Source organism: Spermophilus citellus, assembly GCF_964194105.1.
Source record: "Spermophilus citellus genome assembly, chromosome: 1".
NCBI classification, from domain to species: domain Eukaryota; kingdom Metazoa; phylum Chordata; class Mammalia; order Rodentia; family Sciuridae; genus Spermophilus; species Spermophilus citellus.
In genome coordinates this window covers 119,536,841-119,562,213 of record NC_138182.1, presented here as the reverse complement: position 1 = coordinate 119,562,213, position 25,373 = coordinate 119,536,841, and the positions used below count along the sequence as shown (strand labels likewise).

Below are 25,373 nucleotides of genomic sequence, written 5' to 3'. Positions count from 1 at the left end.
TTGTGACCACAAGTCATTCCTGCACATTCCTCCTCACCCTTGCCCTGGACAACAGGCAGCGCACTGCTAAAGGCCCTCTCCCTTCCCCAGCAGCCCTGCGTCTGTGGTACTAAGGAGGGGGCCTGATGTGGTTCAATTCTGGAGCGGTCCCTCCTTTCTCTGCCCTCTCCTGCCACCATTGTGAAGACTCGACCCCACTGTGTGGTTTTACAGATTCAGTGTTACTGTCCTGTCGTAGGGACCCCCCTGAATTTAGAAGCCTGGCTTCAGAACTAGGTGTGACCTGGGGGGCAGCTCACTGAACATGTTTGTGACTCAGGGAAGACAGTGTCCCTATTATTATGTTGAGAATAAATAAATAATGCACAGGGAATAGTCCTGCATTTGCTGCTTTTCAGCAAGGTCCTGGGAGCCTGGAGTTGGGCTTCTCCTGAGTCATCTTACTTATACTTGGGGCATGAGCGTGGCATGACTCCAGGCGCCCAAGGTATGGAACACTTTTAGCGTCTGTCAGAAAGTCCCAGGCATCAGTCCACCTTCCTGATGGGCACGCTGTTTTATGTGTTTTTATTTGCAATTTGTTTTCCATAATTTCACTCCTGAATAATAGCATTTTAGAATTCAGAGTGATACCAAAAGATGTCATGATTAACCTGCGTCATCAAAAAGAGTGCAGTGGAGGCTAACTGTGCCATCTCCTAAGCCACTAAGGCACACAGCTAGGTGGCAGAGCCAACAGTGCCCAGGAACCATCCTTGTGGAGACTTTGGGAGATGGACAGGAACAAGAACCAGCGCTCCACGTTCTCCTGGTGTCCAGATGCTCATGTGAAAAGCAAGGCCGTCCACAGGATGCCTCTCCTTGGTCTATATAATGTGAAGCCATGAGTGCGATAGGTTTTTCACGTGCCTTTCTTTTGAGCAACCAGCTCAGCCTGCTGCCCTCAGGTGTGCCTCTACCCAAGCCTCCACTAGAGGTGCGCATTCCCAGGGAGCCTGTCCTCACCTGGAGACCCCAGTGTGCGACTGCTGTGGACACTCCATGTGTGCTGGGCCTCTCTCTCCATCCCTGCTTCCTCTCGAGCCCTTGTTTTTCAAACCCAGACAGGTTCCTGTATCTGCTTCCTGTTCCATAAGAACGAGAGGCTGTTCCTGTGACCTCCCAGCGACTGGGTGTTCAAGGGCACACTCTCCTTCCTGGTTCCCAGGATGTGTTTTGTTCTAAACTATTTCTTTATTAATGAACTGGCCACAGACAGTTTTGTAGGGAATCACATATCTACCAAACACTGGGCAGAACCACCCTCAAAACCCCAGAGCAACTTAATAATGGCCAAGTAAGATATTAATATTCACTATGAAAGAGGAATTATAATGACACATTTTACAGGATAAACTTCAAAAGGCACTTAAAAAATATGAATCAGGGATGGAGCCAAATACATCTCCTAGAATCTTAGGAGAGAATTGGGAAACATTTTAAGTATGGAAATGATCTTCGAGATCAAGTTCAACGTCTTAATTGGCACAGAGAAGTTAAATACAGTTCTTTTTTTCACACAGCTGACAGGTGTCCAGGCTAGGTGTCCAAGCGTCAGGTTCTGTTCATTTCAGCTAAGTTAGACCGTAGGTCACAGAGCGGTGGAGGGAACAGCACTTTACCTTGCAGGTGCCACAGGTGTGGAGCTCAGGCTTGCTGCTGCTGGTTGGTCCCGAGTTTGCAGCTGGGGAGGCTGTTCATGTCCACTTTAAAGTGCCCCTTCGCCCCACCACCTTTCTCAGTGCAGTAAGCACATCCTTGTTCCTCAGGCTGTAGATGAGGGGGTTGAGCAGGGGGGTGAAGATGGTGTTGATCATGGAGAGCCCTTGGTCCTGCTCTGCAGTGTGGGCAGACTGGGGGGTCATGTAGATGACCAGGGCTGGCCCATAGTAGAGGCTGACGACAGCCAGATGAGAAGAGCAGGTGGCCAGGGCTTTCCTCCTGCCCTCTGGAGAGTTCATCCTCAGGACGGTGAGGAAGATGAGGATGTAGGAAGAGACGATGAATCCCAGGGGGAGAAGCACAAACACGATGCAGATGATGGACACCACTGTCTCGTAGAGGGAGGTGTCTCGGCAGGAGAGCTTTAGGATGGCCGGCATCTCACAGAAGAAGTGGCGGATTTCCCTGGAGCCACAAAAGGGGAAATGCATGGTGTAGATGGTGTTGACCAGGGAATTCAGGGCCCCTCCACCCCAGCACACCAGCGCCATCTGCAGGCAGACTCTGGAGTTCATGATGGCTGGATATCGCAGGGGGCTGCAGATGGCCACGTAGCGGTCATAAGACATGAGGGCCAGCAGCAGGCACTCGCCACCACCAAGGGCAAAGAAGAAGAAAACCTGGGCTCCACAGGCAGCTTTCGAGATGTCTTTCTTCCCTGAAAAGAAGTTGATGGCCATCTTGGGCACCGTGGTGGAGATCAAGGCCAGGTCGATGAGAGAGAGCTGGCTGAGGAGGATGTACATGGGCGTGTGGAGGCGAGAGTCGGCCCAGATCAAGAGTGCCAGGACCAAGTTCCCCGTGAAGGCGAAGATATAGACAAGAAGGACACAAGTGACGAGGGTGCCAAGGTGCCACAGCCCTGGGAAAAGCCCCAGGAGAAAGAAACCCGTCCCCGTGTCATTCCCTCTCTCCATGCTCGAAACTCCCAGAGGTGCACTAGACGGAGGAGAAAAAAACAAGTGCTGATGAGAGGGGCTGGCTTTAATTCCCTTATAACGTGTCACACGTACTTCCCTTGAATGGCAGCCTCAGTGCAAAAATAAATAAATAAATAAAAGGGAAACTCAACAGCTGGCACCAGAGCGTTTCTTAAAACTCTGCACGAAGTGTTGACATGGACTTGGGAATGGTGCAAACAGGAATAAACCAGAGGAGAGGCATGGAAGGAATCGACTGGGTTCTTCAGAGAAGAGTAACTTTCTTTCAGAGAAAGTCCCAGGGATCAGGATCAGGGCCAAACGTCGTCTAAGGACAGGGGTACGCAGCATGCCTGATAATATTGCGTGTGCTGCAGATGCCTTTCATTATTCTGAAACCTTGGTTGGTCTGAAACCTGTTGGGTGCATCCATGGAGTGGAGCAGGGCAGAGGCAATATGTGGCAAGAGCTGTTGGTGCCACGAACCACCCCATCACCCACAGCCACGGAAGCCACACTTCAGAGCTGGTGGTCCTGGGCTCTGGCCCAAACTTTGACCCACAAGAGGCAGATAGAAAGTTTGGATAGGTGGTATAGGCTGCCTTCTGCACCCGGTATACATTCGTATCAGCTTTATTCCAATTTGGAAGGTCGTAGGGACCCCCCCTTATAGCTGCCTTGCACATAAGAGAATGGCTTGCAGTGGCTCGATTGGAACAGGGGTGTGGACATTGCTCTCTGTGAGAAATCATAGTGCTTCAGGCCTTGACTGGTTTCATCTTCTTAAAGTAAGAGTAATAGCAACCAGTGGTCAATGCCTCAAACTCAGCACCATTTCTGATATTTGTCCTCAAATGCAGTCATAGAAAATGGCACAAATGCTCTAATCATAGGCACTGGTTTGAGTCTAGCATGCTGGCTGCTCAGTGGCCAAATCTGTATGTGGATCTGTCCATGTGTTGTCTTGGCCAACACAGTTTAAGAAGAAATGGACTCTTATAAAGAAGCTCTAAGAATGTCCTCCTCCTCGTCCTCCTCTTTCCTTTTTCTTTTGGTACCAGGGATTGAACCCAGGAGTACCCTGTCCCTGAGTCACATCTCCAGCTCTTTTTCTTTTTTATTTTGAAATAAGGTCTTCCTAAGTTGCTTAGGGCCTTGCTAAGGCTGGCTTTGAACTTGTAATCCTCTTGCCTCAGCCTCCCAAGCTACTGGGATTACAGGTCTGCACCACCACACCCAGCTGTCAGTATGTTCTCTATAATCCTGGTTGAAATCATGGAGCTAGTCTGAGAGAATTGCAATGCCCAGCTTTTGGTGTCCTTCTTGAAATGACGAAATAGGTGATTCAAGAGACTGGTCTCTTGTGTCCTTTGAGCTCTCTATTCAGTGCCCACAGGACACCCCCGGAGGCTGCTGGCTGTCCTGAGTGCCACCAGCCCATTGCATAATGTGCCTCCCCAAGAAAGCCTTATTCTTCCTCTGCTGCTTTAGTCTCTGGGACCTGAATGAGACGATTCTCCCTCTGGAGAGAGAGAGCTGGCCAGACAGTTACCTCGAAGATGCCTTCCATTTTTAAAGCACATCAGGGTACTGACGTGGGAAGGGGGTTTAGAAGTTCTTTTTGGAAGATGACTCTTAATGGACTTTATAATTTTGGAGCATTTTCAAGTTCATGGGAAAATTGAGAGCAAGGATTTTCATACCGCTTGACCCAATGCACGGCTCCCTCCCCCCATCAGCAGCCTTCCTGAACACTGTTGCAGTTGACCTGTGCCGTCTCATTACCATCATCCGAGCTACGGTTGACACTAGCCTTTACTCTTCATAGGAGGGTTTTAAGATAATAAAAAATGCTAGCTTTGATCTCAAGGACTGATGAGTGGAGGTCAGTGGGTTTGTAAGTACCAGCTCAAAATTACTGCCTGCAGCACGGACATGCCATCCACGGAGCCTCGCCTGGGCCCTCACGGAGCCTCACCTGGATGCTCCCAACAGGCTCAGTGGTTGCTGTCACTGTCTCTGCTGGGGAGGCTTGGCTCTCCGTGCCTGTCTCTCAGTGCTGACACAGTGAAGGCACATGGTGCTCCCCAGTACTGGGGGAGGGAAAGAGGAGGAAGGACAGAGGCAGGGAGGGGGAGGGAGCCTGTGGGGCCAGTCCTGGAAATCCCACTGCACTCACCTTTGGAAGCAGCCCCTGGGGCGTGACCCTCCTGTGGCTGGTTCAATGTGCAGGGCCACCTGTGGAAGAGCTACCCTCTGTCTCCTCAGGCCTCATGGTTGGCTGGTTATAAATCCCGGGCTGGTCCAGGTCCTGTTGTCCCGTCTTTGACTTGGAAGCTGTATGTATGGTTCTGCTTGGTTATTGTTTTGAACTCGGTGACACCATTACACCATTTTTCAACAAAACTTGAAGAATGATTACATAAAAATCATTACTTAAGAAAGAAAAAAAATAATCATGAAGTTCAAAATAAATTTCTGAAGAGGCAGCAATGCCAACATATAGAAAATGATGGTAGTTGAAATAGTCGTGTTTCTTAAGTACTAACGAGGCAGCCTTCACTGCTTTAGGTTCTTCACTCATTATTGTAACCAGCCTTGGGCTGGGGGTTTCCTCGGTACCAGAGAGGTTATCCAACCTGCCCAAGGTCAAGTGGGAACCCAGGACAGGCCTGGATCTGATCCAGGCAGCCTGACTCGCAGTCCCTGTGCCATCCCTTCCTGTGGGTGTCCTCTCCTGTGCCCTGCCACACCGCTTTCCCCTCTGCCATGGACACCATGCTCCACCCCATCACACCTGGCCACCACCCCACACTTCTGCGCCATCTCTCACCTGGTCTGAGCACCCAGTCAGGGGTCCATTTCCCAGTCCAGCTCATCTCTGGCTACCTCCACGTAGTGCCCGTGTCCCTCCTCAGAGCAGACAATGGGGCGTCCCCTAATGATCGATTTCAGGGCCGTGGAAATGGAGCTCTCACAAGCTATGGGTGCAGAGCCCCACACCTGGCATTCCTGCCCTGTCTGCTGGGCTGCAGCCCAGAGAGATCTGGGCCACGTTCTCCAAAGCCCCTCCCATTCTTCAGACAGTCGCTGTGGAGTGGGGCACCATCAGGAAGCTGTGGGAGCACAGGTTAATTAATGTCTGGGGGCAGAATCCCAGTGGGCAAGGGGCTGGCCCCAGAGGCTGCTGCCTAACAGCAGGCAATGGTGTCATCACATGGCTCGCTTCCTGATGTGCCTTCTCAAGTCTGTCCCCATTTCCCGCAGGGACACAGCCCCAGTGCAATGTGGCTCGTGCTGGCCAGGCTCCGCTCCCTCCTGTGAACCTCAAGTCGGCCATCTCAGTGCGCTTTCCACAGAGAATGATCTGATGCCCTCAGGGAAGACCCCTTTTCTGGGGTGGTCACCGACTTGATAGGAGCGGCTGCATAAGCCAGATCCTTGGCTGGAATGGAGTGAAGCTCACTCCAGGTTAGCTCTGTCAAGGAGGAGTAATCAGACAGACTTTGGGGATAGCAGAGAGCAAATGTCCCGAAGGGAAGTCCCTTCCCACTAGTTCCGGTTTCCCTCTTCAACATCACCCTGATGTGGCTCACAGTCAGGGTGAGAAATGGAGAAGTGTGGGGATAAGTGGCCCAGGTGTGATGGGGTAGGAGGGAGGCATGCAGGGCAAGAAAGAAGCCCGAGGAGAGGAGGGGGCACGGCAGCTGTGACATCACAGGTAAAAGATGGCACAGGAACTCTGAGTCAGGCTGCCTGGCTCAGATCCAGGGCCTGTCCTGGTTATCCATTGCATCTTGGGCAGGCTAGGTGGCCCCTTTACTCCAGTCCCTCATCTGTAAAGCAATACACAGTGCGCTGCTTGGTGGTGAGTGCACAAAACCCCAAACAGCGATCTCCTAGCCCTTCAGTGTTAACTGCAGGGGCCTCAGTGCCAATAGCTGGCTTGTAGGTGGGCCATTGTTCCTATCTAGAAATACTTTTTAAATGTAGAAATCATTTACTTTTTCCCACTTGCATTTTGATAGAAGACTGTAATTCTGGCACCACCTGGTTGAAGAAGAGAACCAGGCAGTGCAAACCTAAGCCATGCCTGTCCAGTGAGACCAGCCTCAGAGGACTAGATAGACCCTGGCAGGTGTGGGCCTGGCCCAGGGCCCCCTCCACCCAGACTCTGAGGCCACCCTGTCAGGATGCTGTGAGGAGGTGGAGGACCATTGTGCCTTAGGTGACTGTCACAGGTGACGAGACCCAGGTGCAAGACAGAGTGGCACAGGCAGCACTTAGAGAGGAGTGCTTGAGGGCGTGGCCTGGGGTTCCCGGGAGCGGTGGGTCCTGAAGGTCCTGAGCCATCCCTCCCTCGCTGCCTCTGCCCTCCTTTCTTTTTCCTTTCAGTGCTGACCATCTTCTGATCCTGACCCCATGGCTTACGTGTTAGAGCAAGACCTTCGGGCTTCTGCCAGGCTGGTTGGGGGGCAGACGAGTGGCCAGAGCTCTAGGTGCCCTTATGCAGGTGCGGGGTCCTGGGAGAACCCGGATGAAAGCCTGTCAGTGGTCAGTCACGTTGAGCCACTCACTTGAGAACTGTCAGTCTGACACCAGGCAGCACAGGAGATCAAAAGCCTCTTTTAGCAAATGTGCAGGGCTTCCAGAGGCCTCTGGCTGCATCATGTGTGCTCTGAAAGCTCTGAAAGCCATGTGATCAAGAGGCAGTCACCTCCTCGCTCCCCCAGGGAGCTCTCCTCCATCCCCCAGGGAGTTGTCACCTTGGAGTCCTGAAGACCAGGGAGCGGAGCAGGAGTGAAGCTCTGCCAGGCTGGAGCATCGTGCAGGGGCTGAGGACACCCAGGATAGCTGGTGGCATCAGGATCTGTCCTGTGGAAACTGAATAGAGCAGAAAGGACACCAGAGAGCAGCTCCTGGAACCACCTATTTCATTGCTCTAGGTTTGGGAGGAGGTTCAAACTCAGACACTCGGTGAGCCCTGGAGAGCTCTGTAGCTGTGACCAGGGCTGGGAGATACTGTGACCAACTCGGCATTCATTAGATGGTTCTGTGTGCCCAGGAAGGGGGTCTGGGTGGCCAGTGTCACCCAGATTGCTCAACTACACCTTTTACTTATTCATCTGGACTTGTGGATATAAAATAGCTCCTGGGTTTCAGATTCACATATTTTCATAGATCCAGGAGTATTAAGTGTTAAGGAAAGTGAAGAGTTAGAAGCTGGGAGAGCAGTTGGGTGGCAGAGGCTGTGCTTCACTGGAGTGTGTGACACACCTTCACATGCAGCCAGGACACACTGAGACACGGTGGCTGGTGCTGTGTCAGCTCAGCAGCCCTTGGCCTCGAAGCCTGAACAGCTTCTGCCAGCAGAGGGTCCACTGGGCGTCTTTCTCCTGACTCAATTCACTTATTTAATATATCTGACATTTAAAGTGTTTTGTTTTTAATTAACATGAAGTAGCTGAACATGCTTACGGGACACTGTGATGATGGCGGTTCCATCTCTTTGTCATTTCATTACGTTTGTGGCCTTTGGGTGCCTCTCTTTCAGCTCTTCCTAAGAAACAGAACAGGGTGTTGTGGAGTACAGTCGCCCACGGTGCTGAGGAACACTGGAACTTGCTTTCCTATTGAACTTCGTAGATTCTGTTGAAGTTTGAAGTAATTACTGTGAGAGATTATCTGTCCTTCCACGGCTCATGCATCCTAGGCCATGGTCTGCTGATCTGTAGAGCTAGAGAAATCCACTATCCATATTGGGAGGTGCTGGGGATCCTGGCCATCCTGTGCACAGTCTCTTCCACCTGAGAGCCGAGCAGGCAGGTGGACAGCTCCACCATGCTGGGATGGGTGCTCGAGGTAGATTGTCCCCTTTGGACTTGTCATGGCCTTTTACGTCCTCCCTTTCCTCTCTGCTCTTCATGTGAAAACCTTCCAACAAGGAACCTTGGCTGCCTGCTCCTTCCATCTCCCCTATGACTGGGTTAACCAGTGGGTGACAGCTGCTTCCTCCTGCGCCCCTCAGTATTTTGCTGTGTGTCCTCATCCAAGCAAACCTGCTGCCTCCATCTGCAGCCTGGGAAGCAAGGATGTGGTAAGGGACCTGTGAAAGTTCTGGGTGAACATCCAGTCTCTAAAAAAAACACAAAGATGTCCGTGTGAAAAACAGCTGTGTGGAGGGCCAACAGCGGACCCCGGGAGCATGCATACCTCATTTCCCAGCACAGATAGGGACTTTGCTCCATTCTTGGGGAAAAAGCCTAGGTTCAATTTATTTTTATTTTTTATTTGTTCTAATTAGTTATATATGACAATAGAATGCATTTTGACATATCATACATAAATGTAGTAGTGTAACTTCACATTCTTCTGGTTGTATATGACATAGGATTACACAGGTCATGTAATCCTGTAAGCACACAGGGTCATAATGTCCCATTCATTCTATTGTCCTTCCTATCCTCCACCCCTCCCCTCCCTCTACTTCCCTCTGTCTAATCCAAATTTACCTTTATTCTTCCCTAGCCACCGCCCTGCCCCCTTATCGTGAACTAGCATCTGCATATCACATCTGCATAGAAAAAGCATTCAAAGCCTGTTTAATTTAATTTCCAATATTATTCATCAAGAAGTTTAGGGATTTTTTAGTAATTAATTTGAGATTGTTTCAAGCTGACTAAACAACTGAGGTTCCCTCTCTTTTTTTCCCCCAGAAAAGCAGAGAGAAATCTACTTTTAAATAATATTCAATCACAAAAGTCACTAAAAAACCCATTGGAAAAGTATCTGAACTTCTGAAAAATAAGCCAAACAATCCCTTTTACACAAGAAATCACAGTATTTTATTATATAATGTCTAGAATGAACCAAAGTCTCAGTAACCTTGTCTATTTGAACAGCAGCAAAGGAAGAATAAGAGGTCCCACAGACAAAACAGATGCAGGCAACTCAAGCTCAAGTGAACTGTGATGTCAGTCATTGATGCACCCTTACTTATTCACATCCCATCCAACAGGCTTGGAAGATGTTACATCTGACAGCGATAGAAAGAAGAAAATCATTATGGGAAGTGCCAGGAACATAAGAAGGACACAACAATCCAGGATCATATATTATAGAAACAGCTTCACAAGTCTCAACAAATTGAATGCATCTCTACAACACTGAGGTTCTCTCTCTCTTTTTAAATATTTATTTAGTTATAGGTGTACACAATATCTTTATTTTATTTACATGTGATGCTGAGGATTGAACCCAGTGCCTCTTGCATGCTAGGGGGGAGTGCTTTACCTCTGAGCCCCAGCCCCAGCCCCTGAGGTTCTCTTTTAAACCAGCTGATAAATGTAGACAAAGTTCCGGTCTTCTGTCTTCATACCTGCTTCGGACACTTCTCAGTTCCTTTGAGGCCCATTTCTGTCCTGAATTATTAGTGGCTCAGATATGCTAATCGTCACTGTTGGAAATCCAGCCTCCTGGGGAAGACAGTGTGTCTTGTCCTGTCAGGGGCAATGATGATACAATATATTTTCCCTCTTGATTGTTCTGGCTGTCCCAGTAGCTGGCTCTATTCTCCCTTCCTCCTTGGGTGGAAACTTTCTAGTAATTCTGGCAGCAGCTCCTGTGTGGGGCAGGAGGACTCTGACCAGCACGCCCAGTCTCCAGTGACAGCAATCTGATGTGAGCTGGCAGGTGCACTGGCTTCTCTCTGGATTCCCCATCCTCTTGGCTCTAGCTTCCTCCTCCTGCAGCAAGTGCAAGTGGAACTGAGGGCAGAGAGCGGGAGAGTGGGGCTGGAAAGGCTTGCTGCCTGTCTAGAGGAGTGTCCCTCTGGCCATAGCAACTATTTTGCAGCCTCTGGGGCCACTGCTTACTGAGAGCTAAGTCCTCTCATGGGATACTTGAGTTCTTAAGATCCTTAAGGTCCTCATGGAGGCAGAGGCAGAAGAGACTGGTGTCCTGGTTGTCAGTCAAGGTAAAGCAAGCAGAAGTCTCAACACAGAAGGAAGCAGTTTGGAGAAAAATGGAGGCCCTTAGGAGGTTGACTCGGATGAATGAATCTCACAGTTGGCATTTGAGCATCAGAGGGGGGTTTACTGGGGTCCTCAGGAGAAGACCCACAACTGCGTGTGCAGACTCAGATCTCCTCCTAAGACCAGCCAGGAGGGGTCTTCCACTGCCCAAAGCATAGAACCCAGCCCTCCACTGCCAAGAGCCAGGTCTGTGTGGTGCAACCAGGCCAGCTTGCTGCCCTGACTTGGTGGCATAAATCTTGTTGGAGTTGTGAGTTCCAACATTAGGTCCCTAATCAAGATTCTCTGATTGGAAAAAATATTTTCTTTGATAAAAGCCATGGTTGAGAGGTGTTAGTTCACATCAATCACTATAAAACTTTTACAACTAACATATCACACTTTTATTGGCAATAAGCAATTGTGCCCACAGTAAAGGTGAACAGGCATTCAGTTTGTGTAAAACACCCATCAGGCCATCAAAGACTAAAAAGCACTTGAACTTCTTTTTGTGCACAGGAAGTTTACAAAACAGCACTCTTGTGCCTGGTTGGTAGAAATGTGCAGTGTTGTGACTTCTTTGGAATGACATCTATTAAAATTAAAACTTTCTGCCCTCTCAGGAATTCTACTTCTTGGAACATTCCCATAGAAATAGAAGTGCCAGTGCACAAGGATGTATATACATGGGTATTTTTAGAATCATTTATTCAAAGAGTAGCCGTAACTGGGGTAATACCAGATACAGTATGGTATATCCAAATAATGTCATGGGATATTGGGAAGTCATTATAAAGCATTAAAGCTATACCAGATACTCAGAAGGATTTCTGAGCTCACAGAGTGAGCAAGAAAATAAAATTCAATGGAAATGTATCAATAAAAGCCCATTTAAAAAAACAGTGACACAATATCTATTGTATGTTTATATGTTTGTATGTGAATATACACCTGCTGATAATTTTATTATGGAAGGTCACCAGGTTGCTTCCATAGTCTGTTGGGAATTTGAAGCCTTATCTAGGGAAGAGAAGCAAGAGGGGAAGAAAGCATGTCCATGATTGCAAAACTATTAGGGCATGTGTTGTCCCACCTGTTGTGTAAAGTGTGTGTGTGTTCATGAATAAGATGCATGAAAGAATGTGGGGTGTGTTATCCTGGAACTGTGGCTGGGTGACAAGATTCCAGGTGTTCTTTTTCAGTGTATTTCTACATCGTCTACCATGATTTGAAAAGAACCTCCATTATTTTTAAGTTTGCAAAAACATATTTTATGTTTTTAAAATGTTCATCTGATAAAAATAAAATGAAAACACGTGAAAAAGAAAAGCGGGGTTATCTTAGCTACTCAAGATGTAGGGTTAATTTAGTTTTGTTTTCTGGGGTCCACCCAGTGCTGGGGTCCACCCCGGCCTCGCACAGCACAGGCTAAGCATGCACTTTATCACTGAGCTACTTCTCCAGGTCAAGTTGTCGTTCTTTCAAGGCAACACATTGTCAGGGATAAAGTCTTCTACGTATCACAATTTTCAACAGAAGTATGTGAGGGTACGCAGACCAGATGGGATTTCAATTGAGCCTGAGTCCTGGGGTGATGTGGTTGGTAGATAAGGAAGGTGGCAGGTGTTGTCACCTGTGACAGTTCCCACGATGGCCTCTGAGGGTCCCCACTCTCCAGGTGATGGTGTATGACCATCTTTCCTGAAGTCTTCTGAGAACAGTGATTGAAAGGCTGTGGGACATCAAAGTCTGTCTCTGTGTGGGCACCTGTGGGCTCACTGTGGGAGTCACTGCAGGCCAGAGCAGCACTGTGGGTCAAGGTGTGAGTGCCCAGAGGGTCCTTCCAGGCTTGACAGGAGAGCAGTTGCTACGACAGCTGGACTTCAGTCCCTCACCAGAGCTGCCCAGCTGAACTGCTCCCAGATTTAGGGCCATAGCACCTTGGAGGTGGCTGAAGCCTGCTGTTTTCAGGTGTCTGGGAAGGATTGATGTGGCGTGGGGCTGTGCGGGGCAGGGCGGGGGATCTTCAATGCATTTCATGGTGAAGGGGAAAAGAATTTCCAGTGTTTCAGAAGAAAGGCCACCTGTCTGGCCAAACCAGTGGTGAGGGTTTGCTAAGTTGAATTGGACTACTTTTACATTTAAGAGCAAAACACCATGTCATTTTAAAATTGTTAAAATAAAACTCTTTTTAGAACACTATGAATGTGACGATCATATGATGATGTCAACAATAATAAGTTGAAAGGCATCTCCCAAGACCAGTTGTGATTTTAGAACTTCAGATTTTATTATTGCTCATTTTGTTTAGAGACCATATCATTATATCAAAGTTTAACATAAGCCCCAGATTTCTCATTGAAGATGATTACAAAATCCTAAAGTTAAGACCTCTAATTATATAGATAAATATTTAATATTAATAAAACCATGAAAATGAAAAATGGTAAAATCTGGTAGACAAGAAAAAGAAAAGACTAAGTTCTATTAAAGAATTTCCTGAATTCACTCAGATTTCTATTTACATATGGCTACATCAGAAGGAAAAGGAATACAAGTGCATAAATAATTTGTAACAACAGTAATGTAAGTGGACCCGCAAGAGCTAGGGAAAGGGGGGATTCTCTGGGGAGGTGTCATGGAACAAGAGGCCTTCAGGTTTCAGGCAGGGGAGGATGAGGAGGAGCTTCGGGAGTGACGGGTGACAGGGAGTGGATGCAGAGGGGACAGTTTACATTAGAAGCACCAGTACTTCCTTTGTGACCCAGTGCATTAAAGCTAAAAAAGGAGCCAGAGCACTTACTTGTCTCTGGGCCGTCACCACCAGAATCCAGGAAGTTTCTCCCCAGCTGGTCAGTAGCGGTGAGGGAGGCTGTGTTCTGCTGAAGCCACCACTGTGGGAGTGAGAGCAGCCCCACCCCAGGAATAGATTCCTCAGGAATCCTGGTGCCCTCCCTCCCTCCCTGTCACCAAGTCATTTCCTCAGGACGTGAGGTGACGGTGGCTCCTCTGAAAGTTGAGGCTAGAACACTCCTGAGAGCAGCTGCAGCCCCTCCCCAGGCACTTCCTCAGGGCGCCCACCACCTCCGTGTTCCTTAGGCTGTAGATGAGGGGGTTGAGCGTGGGGGTCACTATGGTACCCAGCACAGCTCCTATCTGGTCTTGCTCCGGCGTATGGGCAGAGCTGGGTGTCATGTAGATGAAGATGGCCTGGCCAAAGTAGAGACTCACCACTGTCAGGTGGGAGGAGCAGGTGGCCAGGGCTTTGTTCCTGCCCTTCTGAGAGTTCATCCTGAGGACGGTGAGGAAGATGACAGTGTAGGAAGCCAGGATGAGAAGAAATGGGACCAGCAGAAACACAATGGTTGACACAAATTTCACCATCTCATAGATGGACGTGTCCACACAAGACATCCTCAGAATGGCGGGCATCTCACAGAAGTAATGGTCGATCTCCCTGGAGCCACAGATGGGGAAGTGCATGGGGTAGACGGTGTGCACAAGCGCTGCAAGAGCTCCTCCAGCCCAGGCAGAGGTAGCCATCTGCAAACAGACCTTGGGGCTCATGAGGACTGTGTACCTCAGGGGGTTACAGACAGCCACATAGCGGTCATAGGCCATGAGGGTCAGCAGGATGCACTCAGCAAGGCCCAGGGTGAGGAAGGCAAACATCTGGGCAGCACAGGCCAGGAAGGAAATGCTCCTCTTCCCCGAGAAATGGTTGGCTAGCATCTTGGGCACCGTGCTGGAGATGTAAGCCAGGTCAATGACAGACAGCTGGCTGAGCAGGAAGTACATGGGGGTGTGCAGCCGGGGGTCCAGCCAGATGAGGAGGAGCAGCGTGGAGTTTCCAGCAAAGGCCGTGGTGTATAAGAGGAGAATGATAAGGACCAGGAGGCTGGGATGCCCGAACCTGGGGAAGAGCCCAAGCAGCACAAAATCCGTTGAGGTTTCATTCTTCTCCATGTTTTCATTCAAGTCTTCAAGTTTGGATTGAAAATCTACAGGGGCTAAATAGTACCACAGGGCTTGTGGTGTTTTGTTGACATAATTGTTGTCTCTTGGTTAGCACCTCTTCTTCATTTGCTGCTCACCAGGACTTTAAAATTCTGCATTCCAATAAAGAGACATTTAAATAATTCCATTAAACAACGCCATTACTTGGAAATTAGCAAAGTCATGTCCTGTAGTTACTCTGACTTTGTCTGATAACAATCTCCCAGCCCATCATTCTTCCCTGTATTTTGAAGTCTCCATGTCTTTCTGGCTCTTGGCCTTCTCTCCTGGTGGGGGTTCTGTTTCTGAGTGTCCTGTGTACCCACCTCGACCCAGAGGCCTTCCCTGTGGCCCTTTATTACACAGCTATACTCAAAAATTTCAGTTGTCAACCAAATGAACTAGGGCTGTTTATTCTGCTTTACTTGTGATGATCCATAATTTGTATTACATTCAGGGTTTTCCATTTTATTTTAAGTAAGAATAATTTTAAACTTTGTCTTTGTATTAAATAAAATAATCTCCTATTTAAGCGAGTGGTCTTTTATTGCTGGGTCTGTAGTTCTTCAATTACTGTTCATTGGCCATAGAGTAACATAAAATTTCTTAAAATATTTTAAGGTGTCATATAAAGTCCCATAAATAATTTTTAAGATCCCATGTTTGCAAGGGTGCTGTCTAAATGCCAGTAGATAACACCTTGCTCTTTCCCCTTAGGACAAATGAAGACTTATACCTTCATCTGATAACAAATATCAGATGGTGCTCAACTATCACATGTAAAATGTAACATGGAGTCTTTGATTAGTATGCAAGGGGTCTTGGCTGTGGCAGACAGACAAATATTCAATTCCAAATCCATAAGTTGATTTCCTAATGACTCATGTTCAATATCTTTTGATTTTGTCAAGCAACTAGAAATTTTACTTTCATTATTTATCATATTCTCATATACTTTGGAGACTTACATTTTTTCAACATGGGAGATTAATCCTAGGGCCTCACACATGCAGGGCAAAGTCCCTATGACTGCATTATATGCTGAGGCTTTTAATTTTATTTTGAGACAGGGTCTCACTAAGTTGCTGAGGCTGACCTTGAACTTGTGATCCTCCTGCCTCAGTCTCACTAACAGCTGGGATTATAAGTGTGCACCACCATGCCTGTCTTCCCATCTCATATTCTTATGACTTCCTTTATTTGAGATAATGAAAATAACGCATTGTACAGTGTTAACAGCCAGTGGAAAGAGCTGCCCTTATAGGGTAGAGTCATGATAAGCCTTTCTCAGCACCTCGCACCTGGAGAATTTTGTTTCCTCGAGGTACTAGACCCAGGTGCCTTGAGGTCCTGGTCTGCTTTTTCTGGTGGCCCCTCCTTATAATGCTTCTCTGTCTTTCTGAGTTTTTGGTTGTAAATGCTTCCCTCAACATAGGGCTTTGTTTTCCCTCTGAGGAGTGAAATGATCCTTGAGAGTAACAGCCCTTGGTGCTCGATTGTCACAGGTAAAATGTAACATGGAGTCTTTTATTAGCATGCAAGGGGTCTTAGCTGTGGCAGACAGACTGCCATAGCGAGTGGGAAGGAGACCAATGCTGCAGATTAGCACCAACCTGAGCCCCAAGCATGGAGAATGTGTGTGGCATGTTGCTTGATGACCAGTTGCTGATAGTTCTCTGCTCATGCACAGGCCCCCATTCAAATGTCAAATTATCATTTCAGTTAGGAATTAGGAGTGAATATAATAACATGATTTTTTTTGTTTTAATATCCCTGTTTTATTTATTTATTTTATGTGTTGCTGAGGATCAAACCCGGTGTCTCACACATGTGAGGCAAGTGTTCCACCACTAAGCTACAACTCCAGCCCCACATGTGATGTTGTATATAATGAAAATATTATGAGGTTTTATAGTACTACGTGGTAAAGGTGCTTTCATTAAGAATGTCTTGGTTCTTCAATAACCTTGTAAGCTGAAAAATCAACGTATAGCTCAGGGATTTTGATTTTTCATGTTCTATTTGATCTAAAAGGCTACTCTCTCCTCTTCAAAATCATAATAAATCAATAGTCATTGATAAAGCACTCATGCACCTACTTTAGGACATGAAGTTAAAAGTAGTACTGAACTACGCAGCTAGTGGGAGGAGGCTGTCTTGACTAAAGGACAAGCAAGGAACTGCGAGTTCTGTCGAACGGTGAACGCTTCTGTCCTCAGCCTGGAAGACGCAGGGCAGCCTGGGAGGCGGCAGTGAGCTGTGCAGCTGGCCCCGGCTAGGCACTGGCTGATGCACTACCAAGACTCAGAGCCCCTCTCCATCAGGACCCGGATCTACCCCTGTCACGCTGATCCTTACCATAGAAGTTGGGTTCCTGCTTCCTCACTCTTCCACGGGTGGATCAAATACATTTCATAGGTCATGACTCAGTGAGAGAGACATCCTTCCATTTCACTGGTCCAAACTTACCTGCTCTTGCTTTTCAACATTTTCTGCTCCGACCGTTATGTGCAGTTCTTACACTTCTCTGTTTTAACATACTGTTTCCCTGTCCAGTATTAGCAAATTTTCTGCTCAGTAAGACATGGTAAGAGCTCTAGACAACCAGAGTTAACCTCCTGCACAGAAAGCAGTTGTTTATTAATAGTGAGTTAGCGTGCTCCCTCTGGTTGCTGCTGCCCAGTGAGCTTTAGGTAAACAGGCTCATCTTGGGTCCCATGGCTCCTTGGCATTTACTTAGTCTTGTCTTGAGGAATCTGACATCTGACATCTCATCTCAAAGGACTAACTGCATTTCTGTTGCACACCTGGCTGAGGTCTGAGAATAGCATGTGATGGCTCAGTAGCATATTCTGGATCCGATTTAGTCCACCCACAGCTTCTGGGTGTTGCAAAATCTGGGAACCTTTGAGCGCTGTCTCATGGGAGTCTGTCCCCAGACTTTAATTAATGACAGCCCAGAATAAATGTTGGGCTCTTAGAAATTCCTTATGAAGAATAATGCTGTCCAGCGTTCTGTAGTTTGTTTGCAAAATAACACAGTTGACTTTTTACTGCCCCTGTGGAAATGGAAGCATAAAAGAAATTCCAGCTGGGCACGGTGTTGCGCATCTGTAATCCCAGTGGCTCAGGAGACTGAGACAGGAGGATCATGGGGTTCAAAGCCAGACTCAGCAACGGTGAGGTGCTCAACAACTCAGTGAGACCCTGTCTCTAAATAAAGTACAAAATAGGGTTGGGGATGTGACTCAGTGGTCGAGTGCACCTGAGTTCAATCCCCGGTAGGGGGTGGGGGAAGAAATTCCATATTGCAAATGTGATAACTAACTGCTTGGGCAAGTTTTAAAGAATGGAGAGAAAATGTAATTTTTTTTTAAAAAAAGATTCTTCAAACAAACATAATCCTTGAAGCCGAATCCAGGGTGAGAAAGCCAGCAAGTGTCACAAGGCAATCCACTGCACCCATTCCAACGTCACCTGTGCTGGAGAGTTAGCTCATCTCATACCACGTCACTGAAGAGAGGGCGAGCAAAACTGAACTGGTGGTGTCAAGTGTGACTTGCTCAGCTAGAGAATTAGCAAGAAATCTCATCTAAAGAAAAGCATTCAACAAGTCAAATTGTAAGGGTAAAATTTCTAAGCTGATTCTAAGCTGCAAAAGTCTGAGTTAAAGTGTAAAAGACTAGAGCATTGTAAAGCTTCTAGATTGCAAGGCCTGGGCTAAAAAGTAAACAATTCCCCTGCTATCCCCGGAACCTGTAATGTCTGTAAAGTTGTTAGGACAATGCAGGAGCTGCTCAGTAAATATCTCCATTGATTCCCTGGTTGTTTAATAGCTAAGGGCTCCAGGTAACATGGCACATACGCATATAGGCCCCAGGACCAATCAGTTTGAATGTGTGCCCCACTTGGAAGTGACCAATCACCCCTGCCCAAACTGTTCCCTCCAATGAATGGACTAATCATGTATCAGAATTGTTGTTCAATTTCCCCGCGCCTCATGATGATTTGTTCTGATGTATGCAAAGCCCACCGCCCTCTCCAAAAAGTGTACTTAAGCTCTGCTTGACCTCTGCTCTGGGCTCTGGGCTGCTCTCCCTTCTTGAGTGAGCATGGAGCCCCAGCGCGCTGGAATGGATCCCCAGTAAATCCCCCTTGCCATTGCATGGAGCTAGTCTTGTGTGGTCTCTTTCTCCGACGCTTCGCCAGACCCTTACATTTGGTGCGTTGGCCGGGAACTGCGCATCGCCGGACAGGGAGACCCAACGAAACTGCTTCGGGGGTAAGTAAGGCGCCTTTCTCTCTCTCTCTCTCTCTCTCTTTCCCCTCCTTCTTCTCCTTTTCTCCCCCTTGTTCTTCTTTCGCAATCGCTCAGGTGCGATCGCTCAGGTTTGGTCTCTGGCGGCTCAATGGTGGGCGTAAGTCCCCAGAGGGCATAATCTCTCAGAGCCTCGGGTGGGGTTGGCAGTGTGTGTGTGTGTGGCTGTCAGTGGAGAGCGTAAGCTCCCCCTGGCGGTGACAGGCAGACGTGCCTCTGGAGTCACAAGCCACCCCTCCTTAGGACGCTTTGGAGGGTTCGGGGGGGACAAAAGTGCTCCCCATCAGGTAGAGGGGCGGATGAACCCTCGTCGGTGTATTTTGCTGCCAACCCATCTGGTTTTGCCGGCAACTCTTTCTGTTGAATTCACTGTCTGTCTTTAATTTTTGCTTCTGAATTTGTGTTAAACGTTTACTGTGTGTCCGGGTTTGCGTCACGTTTGTGTTGTCTCCCTGAGCTTCAGAGTGGCCCACCCTCGGAGTTGAATGGCCCCCAGGAGAGTCCCTCCCGTTTCAGCCGGGGCCACATGGCCATCCAGATCATGGTGATCTAACCTTTCAGGACCTCTGCGAATCTCCTCCTGTATGGGTGGGGTCCGCGCAGTCCGCTGGGAGGATTCCACCCGGCGGTATGGTGGATCTGTCCTGTCCCTGTCCCACCTGTCCTCTCCACCCCCTGGCCGTCTCCCCTCCCGGGGAGAGGGGTGCTCCAGCGGGCGCGGTGGACGGGCAGACGGAATCGGGGGTGAGGTCGGCAGGGGACCGCCCCTCCTCCCCCTCCTCTGCCGGCAACCGGCTGCCACTGGGCGTATTTCCACCACAGTGGGGCGGGTGGGGTTGGAGTAGTGGCCCACAGGGGACTGTGTCCCCCCCCCCGTCCAGCTGGCGAGCAGAAAAAAGCGGCTCGGGGGCACCCGGCCCTCTCCCTCCCTTGTGGGGGTAGAAGGGACCGGGTCCCCCAACCCCCCGAGTGTTACAGCCCTCCCCGGCTGCAGTGATCACCAAATCCCGGGGCAAAAGAAGCGAACGGGTCTTCCTCGAGTCGGGCTGCTTGGAAATGTAGCCCGAGGCTAGGGAAGCAATGTTTTCTTTCCCTCCCATAATTGGCTTGAATGCAAATAGGGATGCCTGCTGGGGATTTAACAACTTTGACATCTTGCTTTGACTTTTCTCAAAGCCCTGTCCTCGTTATTAAATTGGTGTCAATTGGTTTTAGAGATGGGAACCAAATTTTCAGTCACAAATTTTAACACTCCCAAGGAGACTTCTAAGGAGTCTCCACTCAGCTTTCTTGGGGAGGCCTAGCACTCGAAACAACTGTAAGCAGAGGATGAGCTTTTTGGGAGCTGGCTACTAAAAAGTTAGGAAAAAAAAATGCCTAGTGCCTAAGGTCAAACCAAACTGGAGGAGCTAATCCTGTGGGTGGGAGATAAGACTCAGGGACTCCCAGCAGCTGCCAGAGCCATTTTGCTTTGGGGAACTCCCTTATCTCGTATCTACATTTTAAGGATTACTCCACCTTTGTTTACTTAAAAAGAAGGGACACTGAATGCAGTAAAGCCAGTCACACTGAGACCCTTGATTTTATACCTATAGTTGCCCCTACTTGAAAACATCTGGTCCACTCGTGGGAAAGTCTATGGTGCCACTGATGGGAGTCATAATTAAATGAAAGTTCAAAACTTGGAGGGATATATTCTTATCTGGTTGTCTGATTGTTTCTTAAAGATAAACTAGGTTACATGTGTGTCTAAAAAATAATTTCTTATTGTAACAATCTGGTATCTGAATGGGTTTCTAAAGCATTGCACTATCTTGCAGTTAAAAGTTGGGTTTAAGCAATTGTTTAGTTTGATTTCAGATAGTTCTAAAGAGTTTCAATTTTAAATTGGGTAGCCTGAGAAGATTTCACTAAGGTGTACCAGTACATTAACTGGGATAAAAATAATAAATTATGATATGATATCTGTTTCCCTCAGCGTGTAAGATTCAGGGAAGAAAAACGTGTTAAATTAAAACGTTGGTCTGGCTCATTAAAATAACCTTAAATAATTAAATAACAACAGTCTTGGAAATTCTCAAAGCTTAATTTCAGATATACATGGTAGTGTGTGGGCAAATTTAATGTAACTTAATGCTACTTTAGGAACTTCAGAACAAGGAAAGTGGCTTAGAGGTCCTAAAGAAATTTCTTCTGATGGTAGAGATCCTATTTCCAGTTTTATGTGAGCAAGTTTTTCTAATGTAAAAAGATATAAAATTTTGGGAATTGCTTCTCAAATGTGTATCATAATTTTCAACATCCAAACCTGGAAATATGACTTATGGCTAAAATGCCTCAGGCCTAAAGTGTCTGCTCAAAATAGCAGTTTTTCCCTGCTCCTTCCAGACCTTAGTCAGGGCTTAAGCTGATATGCAAACAGAAGCAGCTTGGAGCTCAGGCCCAAGGGGGAAAAAAAAGGGTAAAGGTGTCTTTTTATGGGAACTCAAACTAGATTAAAGGACTTTTGCCTTTTCTTAGATTCTATGTTTTTTTTGAGCTCATGATTTTTATCCTACAGACAAGTAAATGTTTTTCTGATAAGTTCTATTTTTGATCAACTGGAGTTTTTTTAAACATTGCAATGAGATTTCACCTGAGAAAACTGCAATGCCTTTTGTGTTATGTGTTACTCTTGTTATGTGTTGTATGTCGATATGTCTGTATGTGTGTATGTCCATATATCCTGCAGTGATATGACAATTAACAGATGTGGAGCGCTCATAAAAAAATTAAAAATGGATCCAAATATCTTTGATTCACGTGATTCAAATGGCTCAATTTAAATTGGGTAAACAGATGAAAGTAAAGAGGTCTTGGATTAAGCCTATAAGTTTTTCTAGGTGTTCAAAAAAGGCCCTAATAAAATGTTAACTCTGCTTAAATTTAAAAGTTTACAAGTATTGTTTCAAAATGTGAACAAAAGGAGGTTAGTAGATAGAAGAAGAAACTAAAAGGTTCTAGGTATGGAACTGATAGAGAGAAAAAAATTGTGTTTCTAGATAGGAGAGTCTATGTGACTAAGTAATCAAGAGGGTTTAAGTAAGTGATGAAGGAGGTTTATGTAAATTAGTTATGTGTATAAGTTTTTGAATAAGTTACACAACTATAGTTAAACAACGACTGTTGTTTTTCAATACTTTCCTTGTGCTCTGCATAATGAAGTTCCTTCAAATCCGATTACAGAAAGTCTCAAATCAAACTTCCAACCAGCTTCTGCTTAGGCACCACCAGCCTCTGATGACCGATGGACCCCCAACATCTTCAGGAGAACAATTCACTCAGTGCTGAAGCTCACTACCAGGCACGATGGAATGCAGCGGACATGGGACAGCGGGAAACAACAAGTTCAGAGAACCTCTTAATCTGCCATCCTGGATTCATGAGTCTTTATGTCCTATTAAGCTTCCTCATGGCCCTTGGCCTCTTTTCTGTCTGCCCCCCAATGTGGAACTTCTGCCAGAAATTGATCTTTGCTCTAATTTTTATCTTCATTCTGTTCTTATTCGCACCGATCTTCTTCAGGTGCTGGTGATGATATCTGGAAAAACCTGCCAATAGATGGGCTACCTGCCATTTATCTAAGCCCTGCCATCTCCCCCTTAGTCATTTCTTTGAAAGCTAAACTTGGTTAATATAAAAACATCAATGTAATTGTGATGTTACTAATGTGTTCCTATCTTTCAGGTATACAAGTCTGTAAGGTAGAAGCTTCAAAAGAACATTATATCAAGCTGGTGTTCTAAAGTTGTATGGTAATTTTAGGCTTAAAAAGAAAAAAAAACATGTTGAAAATTTATTTATCATTTATGTTCTATAACTGGACTTGTTATCAGTAAGATATGTAAAGTTCCATGTTACTTTTTACACTAAGACACAATTTAAATGTATTTTTAAGTCAATGAGAGCCTAATCTGGGTGAAGGTTTTATTGTGAGACACAGAAATACTTTGCTACTTTCCAACAAGAGGTTAGAAGCTTCCAGCCTTCCTTTAATTCATGTTTTAGATGTGATATTATGTTGTGTTAGCTAATATTCATGTGAACCTGAGCAACAATTTATATAGGCTTTGTAAAATGATGTCTAAAAAGCAAAGATCAGCTTCAGAACTATAGTATTTAAGACTTATAAAGAGCCCCACCTTACTTGAGATAAGGCTCTATGTCACATCTCACTGCATGTGAAAGTGACTATGAAAGAAGTAGGCCAGATTTCAGTGCATTTAAAGTTGTGCCCAAAAGTTTGTTTTTGTCACGATTGCCAAGATACCAAACAGGGGATGTACTCTGCCAAAAATTCTAGGTAGCTATTACATAGACTAAATATGTTTTTACCCTAGTTAGTTTTGTTTTGTAGTTTGCTTTTAGATGGACTAAGGATTGCCTGTTAATATTTTAAAGAGGTACTGCTTTAAGAACTCACAACCTGGGTTAATTTAAGATAATGAGTTATAGGGAATTGCCACCTACAGGATAGAGAGATAGACATTAAAGCCCAGTACCCTTAATATAAGGCTGTTAACTTATTTTGCTGGATGTTTAAGATTAAGTTTTAAAATTAAAAATTTGGCTCTTGCCCTCTGAGTCAGTCTGAATCAGGGGATAGGGAACTTTTTCAAAGGGCTCTACAACTGTAGGCCACATAACTTCCCGAGTAGGGAGATTAATGAGACCAGTGGAGGGCAGAAGGCCAATCAGTGCATTTGCTGTAAAGAGGAGGGTCATCAGAGAAGGGAGACATCCCTGATGCTTCTGAGGGAAGCCATATGGTCAAGCCAGGCCTGGACCCATCCTAGCGCAAATGGCACTAGCAGAACTGAGAAGCTGCTGTGAAGTTCCCAAGGACTCCCAGGAGACTCAGCTGACTGTTAACAATAGGTAGAACCGAAGTCAGTTTGACTTGCTTCATCTTAAACACTTAGCAAAGACGGTCAAAGCCAAAGCACAGCTGTTCCTGGACATCTTAGATGATAATAATAGTTAAATATAACCTCCAACAATAAGTAGACTAGAGGCTACAAAAGAAATTCTTAGACAAAAATGCCTGATAACTGTCAAAGGGACTGCTAAAGTAGTTTTAGTCTAAGGCCTTTATTTCTAACCAACGCAGGTAGGCTTGACGTTTGCTAGTATGGTTATTCAGCCCTAAATAACAGAATTAAAGATTTGTCTATTAGACACAGAGGTCATACTAGCAAAGGATTTTGCAGGATCAGATGGCATTAGATTATTAGACTATATCTTAAGGAAAAAGACATCTGTAAACCTAAATGTTAGTTGTTGTGTTTACATCCCTGACATCTCTGACAATGTGACAAATATCCTTAAAGATTTACATGCTCATATGGGAGCCATGTCCTCAGCAACTTTGTTATGAAAACAATATCTTAGCTCCTAGTTCCTGGTACTGCCTGATGGAAAACATTGTTAATCTTTGTCTTGGTCATTCTACTCATTGGCATATTCCTATGCTGTGGCATTTATTACTGCATCAATCTGGTTCCAGTACTAATGAGTTCTTGTTTCTCTTATAGACCACCTATCATTCGAATGGGCCTCCAGCCTATTACTTCTCAATTGGACTTTTATCATGGACCACTCGATAGACCCGATATTTTTAAGGGGGACTCCAAACTGCTTGCCCCACGCCGTCCCTTTTCAGCCTGAAGAAGCCAGAAAGATTCTCTTCGTCCCCCTTCCTCACAGCAGTAAGGAGTTCCCAAATTAGGGGGAAAAATAAAGCCAGATTTAAAGTTAGGTAGTCAGTGTAGTTAGATAAATCGGGGTTTAATATCGAGTGAGATCTAAAATGGAGGCCATGCTGAAATCGATTCTAGGATAACTCATAGTAATCAGACAACAATATGCTCCACTGGCGGGAATGGAAAATGAGACCTTCCAATAATTATGATTCAGTACTTTTAAGATTAAAAGTAGTCAGAAAAAGGAGTGGGGAATGTAAGGGTAAAATTTCTAAGCTGATTCTAAGCTGCAAAAGTCTGAGTTAAAGTGTAAAAGACTAGGGCATTGTAAAGCTTCTAGATTGCAAGGCCTGGGCTAAAAAGTAAACAATTCCCCTGCTATCCCCGGAACCTGTAATGTCTGTAAAGTTGTTAGGACAATGTGAGAGCTGCTCAGTAAATATCTCCATTGATTCCCTGGTTGTTTAATAGCTAAGGGCTCCAGGTAACATGGCACATACGCATATAGGCCCCAGGACCAATCAGTTTGAATGTGTGCCCCACTTGGAAGTGACCAATCACCCCTGCCCAAACTGTTCCCGACAATGAATGGACTAATCATGTATCAGAATTGTTGTTCAATTTC

General features: G+C 46.3%; 2 protein-coding genes across 2 annotated transcripts; both read right to left on the bottom strand.

Annotated features, from left to right (window-relative positions):
- Positions 1-1,736: 1,736 nt before the first annotated feature.
- LOC308649783 (olfactory receptor 2T2-like) lies at positions 1,737-2,678 on the bottom strand (the record flags this gene model as incomplete). The annotated part of the gene is made up of 1 exon (XM_081295623.1): positions 1,737-2,678. One exon carries the CDS (start codon positions 2,676-2,678, stop codon positions 1,737-1,739), a length of 942 nt encoding a protein of 313 aa, XP_081151749.1.
- A 10,997-nt stretch (positions 2,679-13,675) lies between these two features.
- LOC308649717 (olfactory receptor 2T27-like) lies at positions 13,676-14,659 on the bottom strand (the record flags this gene model as incomplete). The annotated part of the gene is made up of 1 exon (XM_081295496.1): positions 13,676-14,659. One exon carries the CDS (start codon positions 14,657-14,659, stop codon positions 13,676-13,678), a length of 984 nt encoding a protein of 327 aa, XP_081151622.1.
- Between the last annotated feature and the right edge of the window lie 10,714 nt (positions 14,660-25,373).